Genomic DNA, 19,656 nt, shown 5'->3' with positions numbered 1-19,656 from the left:
TGGAGTGGGATGCAGAGCAGGAAAGGCCTTGGCTCTGTGTAAAGCACTGCCCGGCAATAACAAAAACATGCCTGAGTTATCAGCACTGTTTCCATCACAAATCAAAAACACAAACCCTGTACTTGCTGCTGGGAAGAAAATTCATTCTATCCCAAGCAAAACCAGTGCACACAAGCCGATCACTCTTCCTGGAAAGGAGGAGGCAGGGACTCTTGAGTCCTGAAGCTGTTAACAAGATGTGGCCACTTTTTCATATTTCTTATTAAGCAATAACTCCTTTCAAATGAGGTACCATTTTTAGTATATTGACTGCTCTACATTCTGTGTTGTTCCTCTCAGTCCATTTGCTATAATGCTTTCCTACACTGCTTTTTACACTGTGCTAGGAGAGATCCCATCTTCGGTCTTTGGTAACTTGTCTGATGTCTCATCTGTGAACAACTTGTGCCTTTGCTTTTCATCACAAGCTCCTTCATGTTTTTGATCACTGAACCACGAAGACAATATGTTTGTGTTAAATATACTTCAAGGATCTACCTGTACTGCCCTAACACCTGGAAATTTCAAATTATCCTCTTGGGATTCCTTCACAGCCTTCAGTTTCTCTGAAGGATCTTTCAAGGTTTAGGCAGTTTAAGGGCCAGTCATTATTTATAGTGTTTTAATGAGACACTGGAAAGAAATTGACAGAATTCTAGATTTTTTTTTTTTTTTCACAGAACACCTTATACTTGGAAGAAAAATACTTGAAAGAAGAGCTTTCTATCTGGGATTATTAGACATCTAATTAATTGTGTTTTGCAACTGCAGAGATACTTATGTAGTTGATCAAAGTAGCGTAGATGACTTTTGAATAGAAATGTCACTTTTTCCACCAGAAAGGCTGCATGGGTGGCTTTTGATGTATCTTCATTACATGCTTCTGTAGTCCTTCTGTGCAGTTAAGTGCTTGAACATTTGTTGTTAATTGCAGATAATATGCCTGGAAAAATTACTAACAAATTATCTTTCTGTCTTAAAAAATAATGTTAGTGCCCAGTAGCTATGCCTCCTGCCCTGGCATTTATCTGTCTTAAGCAGTAAATTAGTTACATCATTTGCCACTTAATAGAAAATCATTGAATGCTTACAACAGTGTTTTGTGGAGAGTGTTTCCTTGTATTTAACAATAAAAGAAGTAGCCACTAAAGGACTCTAAAAATAGTGTTTTACTGACTCCTGTACAATGCCAGGCTGCATTCTTTTCTTGGCTTAGTCATGTTTTTACAAGAAGTAAGGCTTGCTTTTTGTATTGAGGTAGTAAAACATGTAGATGATCTGTAAATACTTTTTTCCTGGAGGTGTATATTTTTCTGTTCTCCGGGGTATTATTTTCAAATTATTTATCTTCTTTTTTTTTTTAATTGACTAAATTAATATATCACATTTCAGAAATAGTAATTTTTCATAGTAGCACTCTGGAGTATCTCAGCAATATTTTACAACACTGAAGATGCTAATTCAGGTGTGCCTGTATTGCCTATTCTGCTAGCTGAGGCTTCCACACAGAATTAAAAAAACATATGTAAAAAATGTTGTGGAATGTTTTGTCATTTGAATCAAAGACCTCTTAGCTTGGATTTATGTCAGACAGCATTTGGATGGAAAAAGGTGGTAAATGGAAATGCATAAAACTAACTTAAGTAAGAAATCAAACAATTTTAAATATACTAGATGCCCAGAGGGAAGAATGTGACTGCTGTATTTGCAGCTAAGCTTATCCATACTCATATGGGCAGTTAGCACATGGGTAGCATTTCTGTATGGATATGCTAGGCAATATGTGCAGGTGGTAAGTTGGGCAAATCTCTACTATTTTACAATTGATTTGTTTCTGCTTATTGCTACTCTCTCTTTTCTAATACTCTGTTGGAGGAAAATAAAATTTTTCTTCTTGATTTGTTACTTTTATTGGATTAGTAAGCAGAAGTTATTTTATGTACCAGCAGAATTACTAATTCCAAAAGCTAAAGTAACATCAGCTTTGTTTCTTTGTGCTTTGCCAGCAAAATAGAATCACTGAAATGTTAGGCTGAAAGGACCATGGCTGAAACATCCAAAAAGAGAATGACTAGTGTTCTGCTTGCTTTTAAATATTTCTTTCAGTAACGATTTCACATTCTCATTCTGCTTTTTCCTGTTTCCAATCCATGTTACTAGAGTAATGTGTCCCATTGTAATGATGACTTTTTATGCAACAGTATGTTGCTGTTGTGTTTGGTTTATGATCCAGTATGATCCCAGATGACTTTCTGAAGAACTGTTCCCTAATCAGTTGTTCCCCATTCTCTGTGGGTTCAGATAATTGTTCTTGATGCAGCAAAGAGCTTCTTACTATTCCTTATTCAAGTTCTTCGTGTCATTTCTCCGGGCAATATTATTTTGAATTGAAGTCTTGTTCTCTTGATACAGTTTTAATTTGCTTAACTTTATGCCTCTGAAAGTTTAGTAAGTATATATTCCATTCTGTTGAGTTATTAATGAAAGTATTAAATGGCATAAGATTCAGGACAAAATCCTGTGAAACACAACTCAGTGTTTTCCTTCTGTTTTGGTGTATAAGTACCCCATGTTCAACTTTGCAGTTTCACGTTCCTATGGTGCTTATTTCTTCTAACTCATTTATTCACTGGTGAGAATGTGAGATGATAACAAGAGCCATACCAATATCCAGCAGTGGTTGCTTTTCATCCATCCCTAAGACCTGTTACTGCATCTCAGCAGTAAATTACACTGCTTATTATGTACTACTGATGCATCTTGGGTACTGGTAATCTTTTTGTTCTTTCCTAAGTGCTTAAATATTACTCATTTATTCCTGTACTTTCCTAGATTGAACGGTCTACAAGTCTTCTGCACTTTTTTGTCCCTTAAACCCTATTTCCAAAGATAGTTGCTGACCTTCGTCTTTTTATCAGTGTGTCATTTGCTACTTATTCTTTCCTAGTTCTTGGCAGTGAGGATTCATCTTGTCATTTGATGCATTTCCCATTCTATTCCAGGGCTGGGTCTCCTGTCTCTGCCCACTGTTTGAATGTGCACACGCCCTGGGCTTTTTTGGAAGTTGGTTAGTTCCGTTCCAGAGCACAGCTTTGTCACACAGATAGGATGGATATGCACTTCACCAGGAGCCACTGCACCTCAGGTACACTTGTGCTATGACGTGGTTCATGTAGCTTTCTCTCTCACACAGTTCACTCAGCAGCCTGTTCACTAATACATTATCTGACACTTGCTGTTGCTGATGATAATATCAGCAAAGAATTATGATCTTTTTAAAATGACAGAGGTATTAAATTTGGCCCGGATGACTTAGAAGCAGTAAGCTAAAAGGAATAGTAACTGCAGCTTTCAAGCGACATTCGTGATGAAAGTTAGTGCAAAAAAACCCAAAACAAAGCAATAAACATCTAGAATTAATTCGTACTCTGCATATAATTTTGTTTCTCTGTTGAGTAACAAGCCAAGACCACATTCTTAAGTGTTTCTTATAGTAATGTTTGCAGAGCAATCTCTTATTATCACTGGCATCCCTTCCCAACTGTGTCTCATCCTGCACTTGATCCTCTTCTGAGTGTGTCCCTGCATGCTGTGTTCCCTTAGAGTTATCGATAGAAATCAGAACTAATTTGCACTTTGTATTCTGATCTTTCTGTTTGAGCTCAACAAAGCTCAGTTGATCTCTCACTGAATTGCCTACTCTTCCTTTTCATCAAGAGCAGAATTGCAAATTATAATGTAATTTCTGTATGAAAACTACCAGTTCATCTGAATTCTTTCCTTTGCTTTTTTAAGTTTGAATTTTCTCTGCGATTTGACCTACTCATTTTTCTAGACTGATGAAATCTGCCTACTTGATGGTCACTGTCTTTCTTGTACTCTTCACCCACTGTTAAAAATCACAAATAAACCGAGTTGCCTTCTAGCCTAAGTTTCTTATGAAGTTTTCTCATATTGGCAAGGATGAAAATCCAGACGAACTTCTTTTCCTCCTTTCTCCATTCATTTTCTGTGCATATCTTGCTAATTTTTCTGTTTGCTTCTAAAAAACCTGACTTCTTGGCCCTTCTTGATTTAGTGATGGAAGAGTCCACTGCTGTGGTACTGCCAGTGCACTTCTGAGCATGCATTTGTATCTCTGACCTACAAGACACAGCTGGATTTTTTTCTGTTCTGTTGTTTTTCGTTTGATGTTTTTATGTGGTTTTGGTTTTCTTTGGCCTGTTTTATTTTAATGAGCTGTTCCTCTTCTGGTAGAGGATGGTGATTAAATGGATTTTCAGTATAATCTCTGTGTGCAGATTTACTGGGGAATGCAGTAGGGACTTCAGTACCCTGTTAGTACTAGTGGATGCCATATGTGTTCTGACATAATGGGATGTGATTGTATGACTCCATTCTTGCCTTCCCAAGGAGGTTGTGTTTCAGGTATCCTTCTCTCTGAGTGGCTTGACTCATGTTCAAAAGCACTGCTACCAGACACTATGTAAGCTGTAAGCAGTTATAATAGAAAAAGTATTCTGTTTCTTGTTTACTGGATTAAGCTGCATTATACTAGCTTTGAAGCTGTGAAACTACTATTTAAGAACTTAATCTACCCTGTTTTTCTATCAGCAACTAGGAAAAGTAACTTAACAACTTCCCAAAGTTAAAAAGCTGTTGCAATTGTCCTCAGTGTATCACTACACTACCACTAGTTAAACTGTTAGTAAAAAATGAAGTGTGCCTGAGGCAAGTTTTTTCTTATTTATTTCTAAGTCTGATTTAAAAGAAGATTCTGGTTTGCGTTTTGTAATCTTAATTTTACCCTCTTATGTTAAAAAGTACATGAAAAGTGTAGAACTCTGCAAACACTCCAAAGCTGGGAGGGGTACAAGAAGCTAGACATATAAACATGGAAACTTTCTATGCTGTTCAACAGCAGACCAGCCAGAATTTATTATTGTAATCTGAAATAGAAGAGTGGATTTTTTTCATCAATGAGCTGTTACTCCATCCTTATTTCCCACCTAAATCTCTGTGCCCTAAAATGCTCAAGTAACTCTCTAGGCTGAGCTCACTGAATGATATTATGAATTATGCCATACCAGAGTCTTAATAGTCCCTTCAGTCTTGGCCTGTGTGGAGATGCATATAGGAATGGATTTCCTGGCTTTACACATGCTTAGAATTATAAATGGAGACAGTACTAAGGAATAAAGAATAATTTTATGACATTTAGAATAGTTTTAAACAGGGGGAGGGAAAAAAGCCCTGATTTTTAGATGTCAAATACACGGCAGTTTTGGAAACAAACACATAAAATATAGAATATTACTTCTAATTAGTTTGTCTTACTGTTTGCTTGCCCATCTGTACTTGTGTACTAGCTGACCAATAAGCAGAAACTAATTTTCAAGATGAACCATATGTTGATTTTTTTATGTAAAACCAGTAATGTGGGATGGGAATGAGATTTTGGTATAATACTTGAAGGGTATTATAGAGTATTATTATTTAGAGTATACTTAAAGCTTTGTGGAGGAGATCTGGACCCGTGCTTGCAGTACATTGGTGATGCAGGAGGGAACTGCTGAGTTTGTATGGGATGAATTTGGGAGACAGGGTTGTGTGAGCTGTGGGCTTTCCTGTGGCTGGGATTGCAGCAGACATTGAGGAGCTTTGCCATTATTACAGTGACGTGTGCAAGAGATCTCTAAGGATATCAGGCTAAATATTGAAGATCTTCTCTCTTTACTTGTATTACTGCAGTAATGTAGTTGCATTACACGTGAGGAAATTTTCACATATTAAAAAATTAATTTCAAATGTAGGTATGAGTTAAGGTATTCTTTCCTTTTTAAAGAGCATATATAATAGGCTGTGATCACTACATCACCAGGAAACACAAGATGAACTTTTTTTTGCTGTAGCAGAGTTTTATCCTGTCACCCATGGCTGTGGAAACACTGTTAAATACCTTCTACAGTATGCCTTTCTGCTGTTACCTACAGTGAGTTAATCTTTTAAGGACAGGCCTCCATTTTTATTCATTTAGCAACAAGAAGATTTATTAATAGCATTAGAAAATACTAAATGCATAATGTATAATCTAAAATTGAAATAAACAATGGGAACAGGTTTTAATAAATACTGCAATTTTTTGATATGATAATTGTGCATTATTTTCCAGATTCTTCCTCTAGTTTGAATTCACAATTTCATAGTACAGCGACTTCAAAAATGAAGAACTGTATTTGGGATAATGAAAGTTCCTTTTTTTTTTTTTTATATACTTCTTTCAGTAGTTGAGCTATTCCTTTACCTGAATTGGTTTTGTGTTTTTAGGACACTTTATAGGAATAAGTACCAAGGGCAATGATATATTTTCTAGCTGTATTTTCTCCTTATCTGCTCTGTCTATGGTTATGTACAAGATAATAGGTGATACTGCTTTTTCTACATACTTTACTAGTAAAAGTGTTCTTTAAAAAAGCCTCCCAACGTTATAGGAGTGGCATTTTTATCAGTGGTAGTTACTGATATATACTTTCTACTTCTTAAAAATACTTTTTATTATTTTCCTGTGGCAATCTGTGTTGCAGAAAAGCTCTCACACAGATGGTAGGTCGCAAGAAGGTCTAAGGTGTGTACTTGTGGATTTTATGTTGGGGATTTTTTAAGTGACAAGTTTGTCTTGTTTCTCAGCCATATTATGTCTGATTATGTGAGGATGACGGATACAGAGCGGGACCAGATAGATCAAGATGCCCAGGTGTTTATGAGAACGTGTGCTGATGCCATTCATCAGCTCAGAACAGAAGGTAAACTAAGCAACTCTTACGGTTTTTTTTTTAGTTCTTGATAAAGGCTGAGGTAATGCTGAATGTTGGTGAATAATGGTGAATCTTAAATGCTTTAGGAAAAAAATAGGGGAAGTGTCGTTGCCTTTTTGTTTGCATTGGTGTAATTCCATTGGCTGATTAGTACTGTAATTCCATTTTCTTTAATGATAGTGGAAAAAGAAGCCGCAGCATAAAATTTTGTTTATGTATTCAAATACACCACTATTTGAACTTCAAAATTTGAGTGATAGCATAGAAACACTCAAGGTTAACAAGTGTAAAAGAGAGTCTTAAATATTTGCTACTTGAGTAGTAATTCAGCACTGTTTAGAGACCTAAACCAAAGCTCATCCAAATGTGATGGTTGTCTTTTACTAGCTTGTCTACCTGTAAGGTATTACAGGTATAGTACTTCCAAGTCTGAGATATTTAAAAAACTTTAACAGAGTCCTGGTAAATTAAAAGTGTTTTTGACAAATTGAATATGGGATCATACCTTTACTACACGATCTTGTGAAAGTCGTAGAGAGAGAATGTCTGTGTTGCCATTTTCAAGTTGACTTGCTGCATCTCTGTATTTTATTGATACACAAAAGATTTTCATCAGCTATAAAATGCCATCTAAACATAGTTGTAGCATTAATCAGAATCATTGAATGTCAGTCATGCATGGGAACGGCATACTATGAAAATAAAAAATATCTATATATGTAAATTAAAAGGATTTGACACAATAAATCCCAAAAATTTCCACACAGTCTGTATACCAAATTTGAGCAAGTTCAATAATTTAAGCAAGTGAAATCTCTAGATTTATTCTGCTGTTCTTAGGATGTCACTTATTCCTGTTTAGAGTTTATTTGACATAATAGAACTCTGTGGCATATATAAAATTACTACAGGACACTAGTTATTTTCACTTTTTGGTTCATTGTAATGACTTTCTGTTTTAGAGAATCTATATTTAAATATAGCTATGTTTAAAAGAAATACTAATATATAACAAATATAAAATGTGACTAGGCTTTTGAATGTAACTTACATATCAACTGAAAGTGCAAAGTGTTACAGAATTCAGTAAAAAGTTTATTTGTTTTGCTTTAAAAAGATTGTTTTATATTTTTCTTTTGTATTTCAGCACACAAGGGTGTCCAGTCTGCTCAGGTGAAGGAGCACAGAACAGCTGTCTTGGACTTCATTGAAGATTACTTAAAAAGTACTTAGTATTTACTGAATAGTTACAAATGGATGATTGCATTTTCCAAGAAAGGAATCTTGCTATTTTAACCTGAAATTTTGTTTACTCTCTTGAACAGGAGTGTGCAAGCTGTATTCTGAACAAAGAGCCATCCGAGTTAAGAGAGTGATAGATAAGAAGAGACTGTGAGTAATGTCAAAAAATAGCTTAACTGTGCCTTTCACTTGTAGGACATTCAACAAAACCATTGTTCATGTTTAGATTCTAAGGAGATTGTTTCAATGGAAGTTTGTGGTTGGATGAGCAACTTCTGTGGTCAACAGGTGCATTCCAGGGCTCTTTACGCTTCAGACACGTGAAGTCAAGTCTGAAAGTGTCAGAGTGACATTATAGGGTTGGAGTTCTCATTTAGGTAAAGGATAAGAGCACCAAATCAGTAAAATGCACGTTAATATTTGACTTCTGCAAATTTTTTGGTTTTTGCTTTTATTTAAAGGTCCTATCTTTCTGCTAAACAGTGACTGTGTTGTTAATAAATACTGCTTGAGATGGCAGGTGTTCATGGCAAGCAGAAACATAATAAAAATAAAAAACTAGAATGTAACTTCTGAACTGAAACAAGAGCTTCCACTTCCTGTAGTGGCTCTTGTTAAGGCTGCCAATGTAGAGCTGAACATGTCTAGGAGACGTTAAAGGTGGTTGCTTGCTGCCTTTTGGTCCGGTGGGATTTTTTTTTCAGTCAAGTTTCAAGCCCCGTACTTCTTCACTTTCTTTTTCTTTGTACTCCCAGTTCTGAGAATAATAGGGAAAGTGAGCAAGTTTGCAATTTATTTAATACCTAAGAGGCTTTCATGTCTTCTCACTCTCCATTATTTGAATAGTAACCTCAAGGTCCATTATCTGTATTTTAATTTTAAAAAATATAGTTCTAGAATGTGCACATGAATAAATTCTTGAGCGTTTTCCCAAGACTTGTTGCTGGTTTATCAGTTTGGTGTTTGGGTTTTTCAGTTACAGTTACATTAAACCTAGAGAGATGTTTTCAGAAGTTCATAAGTATATTTTATTCAGAATGATTCAGCCTGATTAAGCACAATTAGATTCTCTCAAGTATATCCTCATGAGACATAAATAGTAGTACATGTGGAGGATCAGACTAAAAGCAAGACAACAAAATACCCCAAACCACTTTTGAAAAATTTGGTAAAAAGCAATGAGAGAAAAGTAAAGCATTGGTGTTTTTGTAGCTCCCATAACTTCCCAGAAAAAAACTCATACAGAAACAAACTGTGATATTTTTAATGTGTAAAAATACAGAATCTTATCAATATTCTTCATGTGAAAGAGCTTCAGAGAAAGAGAGCATTGTTCCTGCAGTCGAAGCAGTAGCTAATGAATATCAGCTCTTCTCTTAGTACTCTTACATTACTCTTTCCATGTGAAATTTCCAGGATTTCTCAGATGAATAAACAGAGAAAAAAACCTCAGTTTGATGCATTATTTCAGCAGTTAGAGTACCACTTAACTAAGAAGCAATAATGCATTAAGAATTAACCCAAAAGATACATTCTTTTTATTGGAGGGTCCCTCTGTACCTCTCTTTACAGATGCAAGAACTAGAAAACAGATGCTGACCAGGTGTAGTCTGTATGCATTGCAGATGTGATGTAATGGCTAAGTTGTCATTTAAATTAAAATTCAATTCACATAAATCACAGGGCATAACCCAGTCTTTATTATGACTTAAAGAAAAATAGTATAATTGATTTGTAACTTCCCTGAGGATTTCAGTAGATGCTTTATGTGATAAGAACATGTACCCTCTCTTAAAAGAACTAGGTATCCTTTAAACAGTGCATCCCAGACACTTTGTTCATTTTAAATTGAAAGTTTCCTGTATTCCTATACCGTGCCTAATAAGGACCACAAACAATAAAGGAATATGTTTCTTTAGAAATAAATTAATCCTAGAGCAGCTCTTCTTTCCTGCAGTTTAGTCAATTTAAAATATGTGTATATCAGACAATAGTGAAAAGTTTGCAGTAGAAACTTTCATCATGTTTCCTCCTATATTGATAACTATCCTAAGCTCTTCAACAAATTGCCTGAGTGTTACAATTTTCTTACAGAGGTTGCCTTTATGTATTCACTCACATATTTTGATTTAAAAGTTCTGCTGGTTTGGACTAGTTTCACAGAAAGAAAAGATGAGAAACAGAAACACAAACATTTCTTTCTATAAAGGTACTTCGTTGTGATTTTCAATTTTAATGTTTATTAGTATTCAAGATTATATTTAATTTCAATTTTAAACTTCTTTTTCCATTAGAAGATTTAGGAAATTATGTGTGCAGTTATTCAAATCAAGCTGATATTTTTGTTACCTTGGGAATTGGTGTTTTATTAGTATTAAAACTATTATTTGAACTGCACAGATATGTAGATAAGTTTTTTTTTCTTATTATTAGGCAAATTTGAGAGGGAGGAGATGAGAGAAGAATTCTTCTCTGTAAAATTACCAAAAGCCCAGTACTTGCAGAGGTTTTAGCACTAGAAAAGGTTCCCTGCTACTGTTAAATAGCAATCACTCGGTGATGACAATTGCATTATATTCTGGTTTTCACAGAATTTTCTAATAATGGGTTAGAATTTAGACACAATGCAAAGAAGGAACACAAAAAGCAACACCTTCTGTTAGGCACACGGGAGAATTGCACATCATAATGAGATTAACTGTTGATTATATTTGAGAGGGTAGGAAGTGATAAAGGGTAGGGTGGAATCACCTGGCACAGCAGGTGGTTCCACCCATTGGTTTTTGCTTCTTTACCTTCTTCAACAGCATTACTAAACATATAACTGCTTGCTTGATAAAGGGTAGGGTGGAATCACCTGGCACAGCAGGTGATTCCACCCATTGGTTTTTGCTTCACATTACTAAACATTTAACTGCTTGCCATGTAGCAGTTTCAGAATTCATTGTAGACAACAATAAGCCACAGACATTTACTGGAAAAAATACACTACCACTAATTTTTTGATGCCATGCTGAAACATACTTGAGAAGTACTTAATATATAATCACTGAGTAAGCTTCTCATGTTTTGCATTGCCTTTGTATTAAAATTACCTAATAGGGACTTAGAAGTAGTATAAGAAAGCTAATTATATTGTATATCCTTTATGATAATTGAAAATATAAAGCAAGATTGTCACTGTTATTTGAAAAAAATAAAGAAGTAGTGCTTGGCCGTTGTTACTAAAATTTTTTCATATGACCTAAATGTTGGCTTAAAAAAAAAATAAATTATTACACTGGATTTTTGAAAGCAAGTTTAATAAAAGTGTCAGTATTTTTATGCTGTAGCCTCCAGGAATACTATTCACTCTTGCTTTGCCTTTGTAGCAATATTTCAGTGGCAGTTGCTAAGTGCATTTTGTATCTCGACTGGAAAATCTTTAATGTGAACTTCACAAGAGTTAAAGTATTGAAAGTAATCTGTGTAATCTGTGTTTTTTCTCATTTTAGAAAAATACATCTGTAAAATCATTGGCTCTTGTACTTCTAGGTCCAAACTTGAACCTGAGCAGAGCAATGTGTCCAAATCATCTCTTTCCACTGAAAAATCTTCACAGAGTCCTTTAGAGGATTCTGAAGAAAAACTTTCTGCTGAGGAAAGCAAAGGTAGGAATAAAATGTAGTTTTCCATTTTATTTTTTCTGGTAAGACCTGTCTGGTTATAGTACTTCCTTCACTTCAGAAGGGCCAATTGCTATGACTGGCATATTTTCCATTTTCATCTTGCTTGAGCTGATCAGGCTTCTGTGAAAGATATTGTGAGACTGAGGAAGCAAAGTCTTAAAGTTTTTGACATGACAGCTAAAGAAATCGTATGCTTTACTGAATTCTTCATCCTCTTAATAACCTCTTTATGTACTCTTTCCTTTTCATTTATTTTTATCAATATCATGTCTTCTGAAATTTGTCTAATTTTTCCATATTCCTTTCACTGAATGCAAGGAATTAGAAAGTAGGTCGATGATTCTCTTGGAACATTCTGTAGTTTTTAAGCACAGAGACCTTGAGTTGGAGACTCCTACAGTAGGAACTCAAAGGTTGGAACATGCTCACACAGAGGAGGTTACTGGCTGGTCAGATCCAGTAGTTTTGGGGCTTTCTTCTTGACAGCATTGAGTTGCCCTGCTGGGAGAATTTCATCTCATCTTTCAGGGGTCAGGAGATAGCCAGAAGTCCAAAGCAGTGTCTCTGACCTTGGGGTCATTTCAGATTGTGCAGATCTTGGTGGGATTTGTGAGCATTGGTTCTCATTCCTGGTTGCCTGCTTCTCAGGCTGAGAGATGGAAGCCATTTCAATTCTCTTAGCCATTTCAGCCTGTCCTGGGATGTGGATGCTGGCTGAGCTTTGGACCTAAGTGCCTTTTGGAGTACTACCACTATGCAGGTAATATCAGGTTTCATAACTAAAGAGAAATGTTGTTTCAATGATTCTCAAATTGCTTTCCCTGGCTTGAGGTCTCCCAGTCTTTGTCTAAAGGAGACCAAGGTACCCTGTGATTTACAGCAGGAATTTTTTTTTCTAATTACATTACGTTATGATAATGCTTTGTCAGGATAGAACAAATGCAATGGTTGGCTGTATTATTCTGATAAACAGTTGCTGTTTCTTCAGTGATTTTATGAAGAGTAAAGTTCTCTGTTCGGTGACTCCAGGGCCATACAGAAGGTGGATTCCTGTGAAGTGAGTGCTTCACTTCTGGATGAAGTCTCTAACACTGAATTACCTCACAGTGTCTGAACAACTTCATTTTCTGATAATGGCTTTGCTTATCTTCCTAACCAGTTTGTACTTCTGCAGCCCTATCAGTGTGCCTTTTTTCCTCCTCTAACACTGAATTTATCGTAAGAGGCACAGGTTTTGATGATGTGTTGTTTCTAGTGCTTACCTTTTTATAGTGTGTCATAAGTGATGCAGCACACAGGCACACAGATGAGTTTCACCTTAACCTGTTATCAGTGTTTTGCAGCTGTGAGCTGGTGCCACTGGAGGAGCAGCAGCATAGTAGCATCTTCATTGCCCTGTGCTCTTTCCTTGTTACCAAATGTCCCTGCATTCTCCCACCACATAGTGTCATTACAATTTTTGGCTCCAAAAATCTGTGCCACAGCATGGAAAATACTGTTCCTTCGTTGCCGTGGACACAGCAAACCACTGCAGTAAATAGAAATGCAGCTATTTTATTGCACATTAATTTTGATTACTCCAGTAATCACTTTCATGAGTTTTTGCTTTAATTTTATGAGAAAGTAGGGCTCCTGCCACACAAGTGGTGCTGCTACAGTACTTATGAGGGGTTGCTGACTAGACTTTGAGAAAACTATGGAACTTGTGTATCAAAATAAATCTGTCTGGAACAATATGCAAATGCACACAGCCTGTGATTCCTCACATAAGGGTAAGTGCTGGTTGCTGCTGCTTATAGGAATCAGCCTTGTGACTTTGCTGGTAGGTGGCTGTTAAAGTGTGAAAATAACATGAACAAGATGACTAGGAAAGAAGATGCTCAGTTTAAATCTTACAGCCTTTGATTTATACTTTTTTTTTTTCAAGTAACTTTTTAAATTTTTGGAAGCCAGAGAAATGCTTGCATTTTGAAATCAGCTCTTTCTTCTTCAGGATGTTGGGGTTTAGAGAATGGTGATAATTTGTTTTTATGAATTAGCCATCAGCAGCATGCCTAGGTCCCTTGGGTTAAATCTCATGTGTAAAGATACTTTTGAGAGCAGCTTGTGGTTCTGTGCTTTGTTTGAACACTATGATCAACAGCTGAATGTGCTACTTAATGTGCTGAAGCACAACTTGGGTTTTTCTGGTTTTTTGGCAGAAACCAAAGCAAAATGTGATTACCTTTGTTTTGAGGCAAAGCACCTGTTTACATTAGAATTTTAGTGGACATGCCTCATGATAGGAAAATAGTCTCTCTGGAGAATGCTTTTATATACTGGCAGTATTTATTTGCATATTACAAATTTGACATTTAGTTCATGGAAATAAATGTAAATAATGAGTAGCTTTTGAACTGGTCCACAAGCTTAGCAGCTGTCTCCTTTCAGCATGGAAAAAGGTTCAGAGCATTTGATCATTTTATATCTTTGTCATGAATTGACTACTTATCTTTCTGAAATAAAAATGTAGTTTGGCTTTTGCTGGCTGAATTGCAGAAAAGCATTAATGTCAGCTCTATGAAAGCTGCAGAAAGCCCAAAACATAGCACAGTGACAGGAGGGACCCTGGGGAGATACGTGTTTCTTGCTTACCTCTTACCATAAGTATATTTGCTTATTAGCCATCACATTGGATACAGGTGCTGTTTTTTAACAGTGCTGGCAAGGCCTGAAACTAATTGGTTCCTCTGGGTTTTCTCTTTTTTTTTCCTCCATAAACTAATTATCTTATTTTGTTTGAATACGGTAAATAATTTATTTTCATTTTGATATAATGTAAATGCATTGATTACCTAAACAAGTAAGTTTTGTGATTCTGTGAAATGGATTTGAAATACTGATAATACCCCATGGAAAAAAGCCAGTTGGATGCTTTCTAAACAATCTTTAAAGAGATTTTTGGGTTTGTATTTTACTACTAAAAGAAAGAACTGATCTATTTTTTGTTTTGGGGTTGTTTTTAAAATAAATTTATTATATTCCATATCAGCATCCCCCATTTGTAACATTGTCATTGTTTATGCATCCTGGTTAGCATAAACAATGTTGTTGGGAGGCCAGAAAAAAAGTTTATAAAGGAGACATACACAATGCTCTTTTACAATATTGATGGTTTCAAGAGTTTGCACAAATACTATCACGGAGGATAAAAGGGAAAATTTCTCCTTGTATTTCTTTTCATATATGTGTTCATAAATAAGACTACTCCTTTCACAGGTTTCCCAAGACAAGTCAGTCTCTGAATGATGATGCATTAGTGCTGCTTAAGCAATTGAAAAAAATTATGTCTAGGAAGTTATAGCAAAACAAATTAAAATACACATAAATGCTTAAAAGATTGACTGGAATAAATAGGAGGTCTGAAATATATGAAAAATGAAAAACTAAATCTTCCTGTGTTCTTATTTGCAGCCTCAAAGCAGGTTGAGGGTTGATTCATTGTGGGTGGTACAGATCTCTCTTGGGTTTTTTAAGATCGTTACAGCCAGTGGGGAGAAGAGAGGCTCTCTCTCAAGGCTGCAGTCTTACAAGGTTTTTAAACATTCATGCTAGAACAGCTTCAGAAACAGTACATTCATGAAGCACAGTTCCTTTTCTCTCTTCTAACATTCTTCCTCTATAACCAGAAGTATATAATTAAGCCTAAAATTAAATCTTCCAGAAGGGAATATCCCAGAAATAGCCCTTCAAGATCTTTTATGCCAGAGTTATACAAAGATTTATGCAGATGAATAGCTTTAATCAAAGGGAAAATACTACTGAAATGAATGCAGCAGCTTTGATGTGTTATGGTTAATTTGTGGCCTTGGAGCTGATTCCTGTTATGTGCTGGAAGACCCCTTGCACAGTGTGGTGTGGGATTTGCACTGTAATAGGAAGTTTAAACAGCATGACAAAATCGAGTTCGTCTGTGAGTTGTGCTCAAAACATCTTTGAGATTCTGTCTTTAGTTTCTGAAAGGAGGAGCTGGTGGTTCTGTCAAGTCTTACTGGAAGATAATACTTTGCATATAGGCTGTCATTTTGAAAATTGTTTTATCAGTTAAAAGACAACTGCTATAGTATTTAGTGCCCTAAAAGCTCTTAGTGCATGATGAGTTGTTTTACTTCCTTCTCTGTCAGTGTGTTAATGGAACTCCCTTTAGTTCACAAAATTAAACCTACATGAAGACTTTTGGCCCCGTTCAGAAATTAAAGGTTATTAATGTAATTTTGTGCTGTAAATACAGGGTGAGTCTCAGTAACTGACAAAGGAGATACAACAATTTCATTATCAGTCTAACATGGGTGAAAAATTATTTTTACTTTACTGTTCATTGCCCTGTGCTATTCAGTGTCTCAAGTGTTGGGTGGCTCTTTTACAGACAGGAATCTGCCCGATGCCCAAAGTAACCTTGGATTATGGGGGGATGGCAGAGGTGAAGATGAGCTGTCACCTGAAGAAATACAAATGGTATGTTTATCCTGTGTCTAATTGTTCATGTTGTTGTATTTTCTGTTGTATTCACATGTGGTAAAAAAAAGAAGTACAGATTCACCTAAATTAACTTTTAACATTTTATGCAGAATAATGCTGTAAAAAGATAGACCTTTTGCTTGTGACTTCTTGGTTCTTCTGGTAGTAGCTAATATTTTAAAATGCTACAAAACATTTACATGGAGACATGAAATTAGTAAAAACTATCTTTCAACAATCGAAATTAAAATTGTTTTCTACCATTACAATCACAAATTACTTTGTTTAGTCAGTAAACAATAGAAGTCAAGGCAACATCAGACGAATCATTATGAGACTTCAGAAAGAATAAATTGTTTGCCTTTTTTTCTTGGATAGGTTCTAGAACATAAATAGTTGTACTGTTTTAACTATTACTGTGAAATTATACTTCATTTTATTTCTTTTTATTTTTTTATTGTCAAAATCAGATCGGTTTCCTAAAAAGAATAGCTGCAAGGTGTCTGTCAGAACAGAATTTCATTAATTTTAACATTTTTGCATTTCTCTGCTATCAGCATGTTTATAGATTGATGCAATTCTGCTTACATTTGAATATGAAATTTCTGACATAGGTATGATTGCTGACAGCCTGTCAGATTTTTTGATATTCCTAAAATTTATCATTTTAAACATAGCTCAGAATTCTTAAAAACCCTCTCTACATTAGCATACACTGCCTTGGGTTTATATAAAGAAGGAAAAACTGATTTCAGTCAGTAGCTGTGCAGATATCAGAACAATGAGCTTTACAGGGCAGAGGGCTGCAGCAGTATGACTTTGTGAAGCTTCCTTGGCAGGGATTCGAGGTGTTCCCAGACACAGTGCACATCTTTCTTCCAGTCAGAGATGACTAAGTTGCACACAATTATGGTATGGCTTGTTAAAGAGAAAATGTTCTTCAGAGGCTGCTCTCTATGCTCTCATTTTGTTCTTGAGTGCCAGTCTAAAATCTAGAGGCTTACTCCTGCTTTCTGTTTTCTTTTAAATGATAATTCTTCACATATTTTCATTCTCTTTTCTTTAGGCACAATACTGTTAGGCCCCTTGCTGTCAGCTTCCAGTGAAACAAGGGAAATGAGAGTTGGGGATGATGGCTCTGACAGGGCCTTCTGACTGAAAGCCAATGCAGGTTGTGTTTTGTAGGCCTGATCATAGGAGAAATCTCCTCTCTGAAAGGCTTTTTGAGCTTTGGAACAGACTGCTCAGGGAAGGGGTGGAGTCACCATCCCTGCTGGTGTTTCAAAGACATTTAGATGTGGCACCTAGGGACATGGCGTAGTGGTGGCCTTGGGTTATCTTCATCTGTAAGATCTTTTCTATCCTAAACAATTCTATGAAGAGGATAGTTTGCAATCTGTAAACTGCTGTGTTAGCTTTAAATTGGGATGGTTTGTGCCATATCATACTTAGGAAATCCTCAGTCATGGTTCCATGGTCCTTCATGTAGATAAAATAATGAATTAAAGCCCTGTCACTGCTAAAGCACCTCCTATTACTGTTTTACCATCAGGAGAGAGCTTGATGTTGTTCAAAATATTTGCAGGCCTACTGCATGATTTACACAATACATTTCAATTTATAACTCCGAATACAGGTATATTCATGTTTTTTACAGTTATTGTGAGCAGATGTCTTGTGATTGTATTGAGTAGGAAAAATCTCTCTGCTGTTTGGAGTCATGAAAATATCTACTTTTCTCTGACTTTATCTTTTTTTGGTTGGTTGGTTTTGTCTTAAATTCAGAGACAGCACATCTAATGACTTTTCTCATGGAATAACAGAAAGGAGTGGTGATTATTTCTTTTATGCCTTGGATTTTTTAGCCATATATTAAGCAGTTTGTCACTTTATGCCATACTTTGGTAACAGAATATTTCACTGTCATAAAAGAGGCTACTTCAATAAGCCATAAATCACTGAGCTATACTGATTGCCAGAGCTTGGTTTTATGTTCCCATCATGTAAATCCCTTTGTGACGCACTGGTGTATGATGTGTTCAGTGCTCAAACCCTTTGTTCAATTGCCTGTTTTAGCATATCTTAACTGCTGTCTGTGCAAGTGCTCCATCAGCCATGATTTCAAATTGCAAAGATCATTTAGCAGTTTAAAAGGCAATCTGTGCCAGTGGACGGTTTTAAATATCAAAGGGAGTTTTTGAAGAATACTTTCTCAAGTGGATTTGTGCTATTTGTAAAGGATTAAAGTCATTCACTGTTTCTTCACTGAAAATTTGTCTTCCCAATTAGTTACCATCTGATTTTTAAGGCAATAAAATAGGGGATTTCTAATGTTGAATATTTGTACAGCTGTCCTTACAAAAGCCTGAAAAAACAATTGCAGCACGGTGGCCCCACTTAGTCACTCAAGGGCCAACTGGCGATGACAGCACTAAATCTCGTGGCTCTGTTTCATTGCTCTGTGCCTTGGCTTTGTTGTGAGGTGACTCCACCAGAACCAGACATACAGTAGTCCTGAATGCAAAGCAGTGCAGTGATGAAGTACAGCATCTGCTGCTGTGAAGTAAATATAAAATAAATATAGTTTAGGTGATTATATTTTCAAAAATGCTCTGCTCTGTAGGTGGTGTCACTACACACAGCGGTGACAATGACACTTGAATGTATTTGCAACACTGGTGTTATTTCATTTGACAAAACCATTGGATCTTTAGAGTGGAAATCAATAGAACTGTGCAGTATGTTGCTTTCTGATCCCCTTCAATTAATGGAGCTGGGCACCTTCCCTGAGACCTCCACCCCACAGTGAAGGTGGCAGTGCCCAGTAACCTTCCTCTTAGACTCTGTGGAATCCTTTAACCCAGGAGAGAAGGCTGTTCTTTACCAATGAGGTAGGCAGTGAGCCTCTAGTACAAAACCAAATCTGGATGTTTAAAGAAATCTGGATGTTCAAAGAAATAAAAAAATTTTCTTTATGATAGAAATTGCCTATGTCAGAAGACTAAACCTTTCTCTGTGAGATACTGTTACCCTGTCATTTCAGACTCACTTCTGGGAAGTTAAACCTATAAATTTTGTATGTAATTTCCTTCTCCCCTTTTTCCAGTTTGAACAGGAGAACCAGAGACTTGTTGGTGAAATGAACAATCTCTTCGATGAAGTCAGGTAGTTTTCTGTCATTTGACATACCCATGTCAATCCTATGCCCCAGTCAGTCCCTGTGTGCAGGGCATTGGCTGCAGGACACCTTCCTGTTCTTGCTCCAGTGGTGTGGGAGGAGCTGGGACAAATCCCCAGTGCCCAGGAAAGGAAGCGTGTGCTGTCCCACAGTGTAAAGAATAGTAGCACTAGTTACATTTGGAAGGCTTACATTCTCCCTTACCCAAGTTTCAAAG

General features: G+C 36.2%; 1 protein-coding gene across 1 annotated transcript in view; it reads left to right on the top strand.

The window, feature by feature from the left end:
• Positions 1-19,656, top strand: part of STX18 (syntaxin 18) — a 58,914-nt gene that overhangs the window by 36,657 nt on the left and 2,601 nt on the right. Inside the window, exons 3-8 of the mRNA XM_041402946.1 lie at positions 6,727-6,842; positions 8,002-8,079; positions 8,180-8,246; positions 11,631-11,746; positions 16,170-16,258; positions 19,368-19,426. Of these exons, the coding sequence (XP_041258880.1) occupies positions 6,727-6,842; positions 8,002-8,079; positions 8,180-8,246; positions 11,631-11,746; positions 16,170-16,258; positions 19,368-19,426 (525 nt within the window). The remainder of the gene's footprint in view (positions 1-6,726; positions 6,843-8,001; positions 8,080-8,179; positions 8,247-11,630; positions 11,747-16,169; positions 16,259-19,367; positions 19,427-19,656) is intronic.

The sequence above is a fragment of the Onychostruthus taczanowskii genome, unplaced genomic scaffold, assembly GCF_017590055.1.
Source record: "Onychostruthus taczanowskii isolate IOZ18803 unplaced genomic scaffold, ASM1759005v1 scaffold2, whole genome shotgun sequence".
Taxonomy (NCBI): Eukaryota; Metazoa; Chordata; class Aves; order Passeriformes; family Passeridae; genus Onychostruthus; species Onychostruthus taczanowskii.
This window is presented reverse-complemented; position numbering and strand designations above follow the sequence as displayed.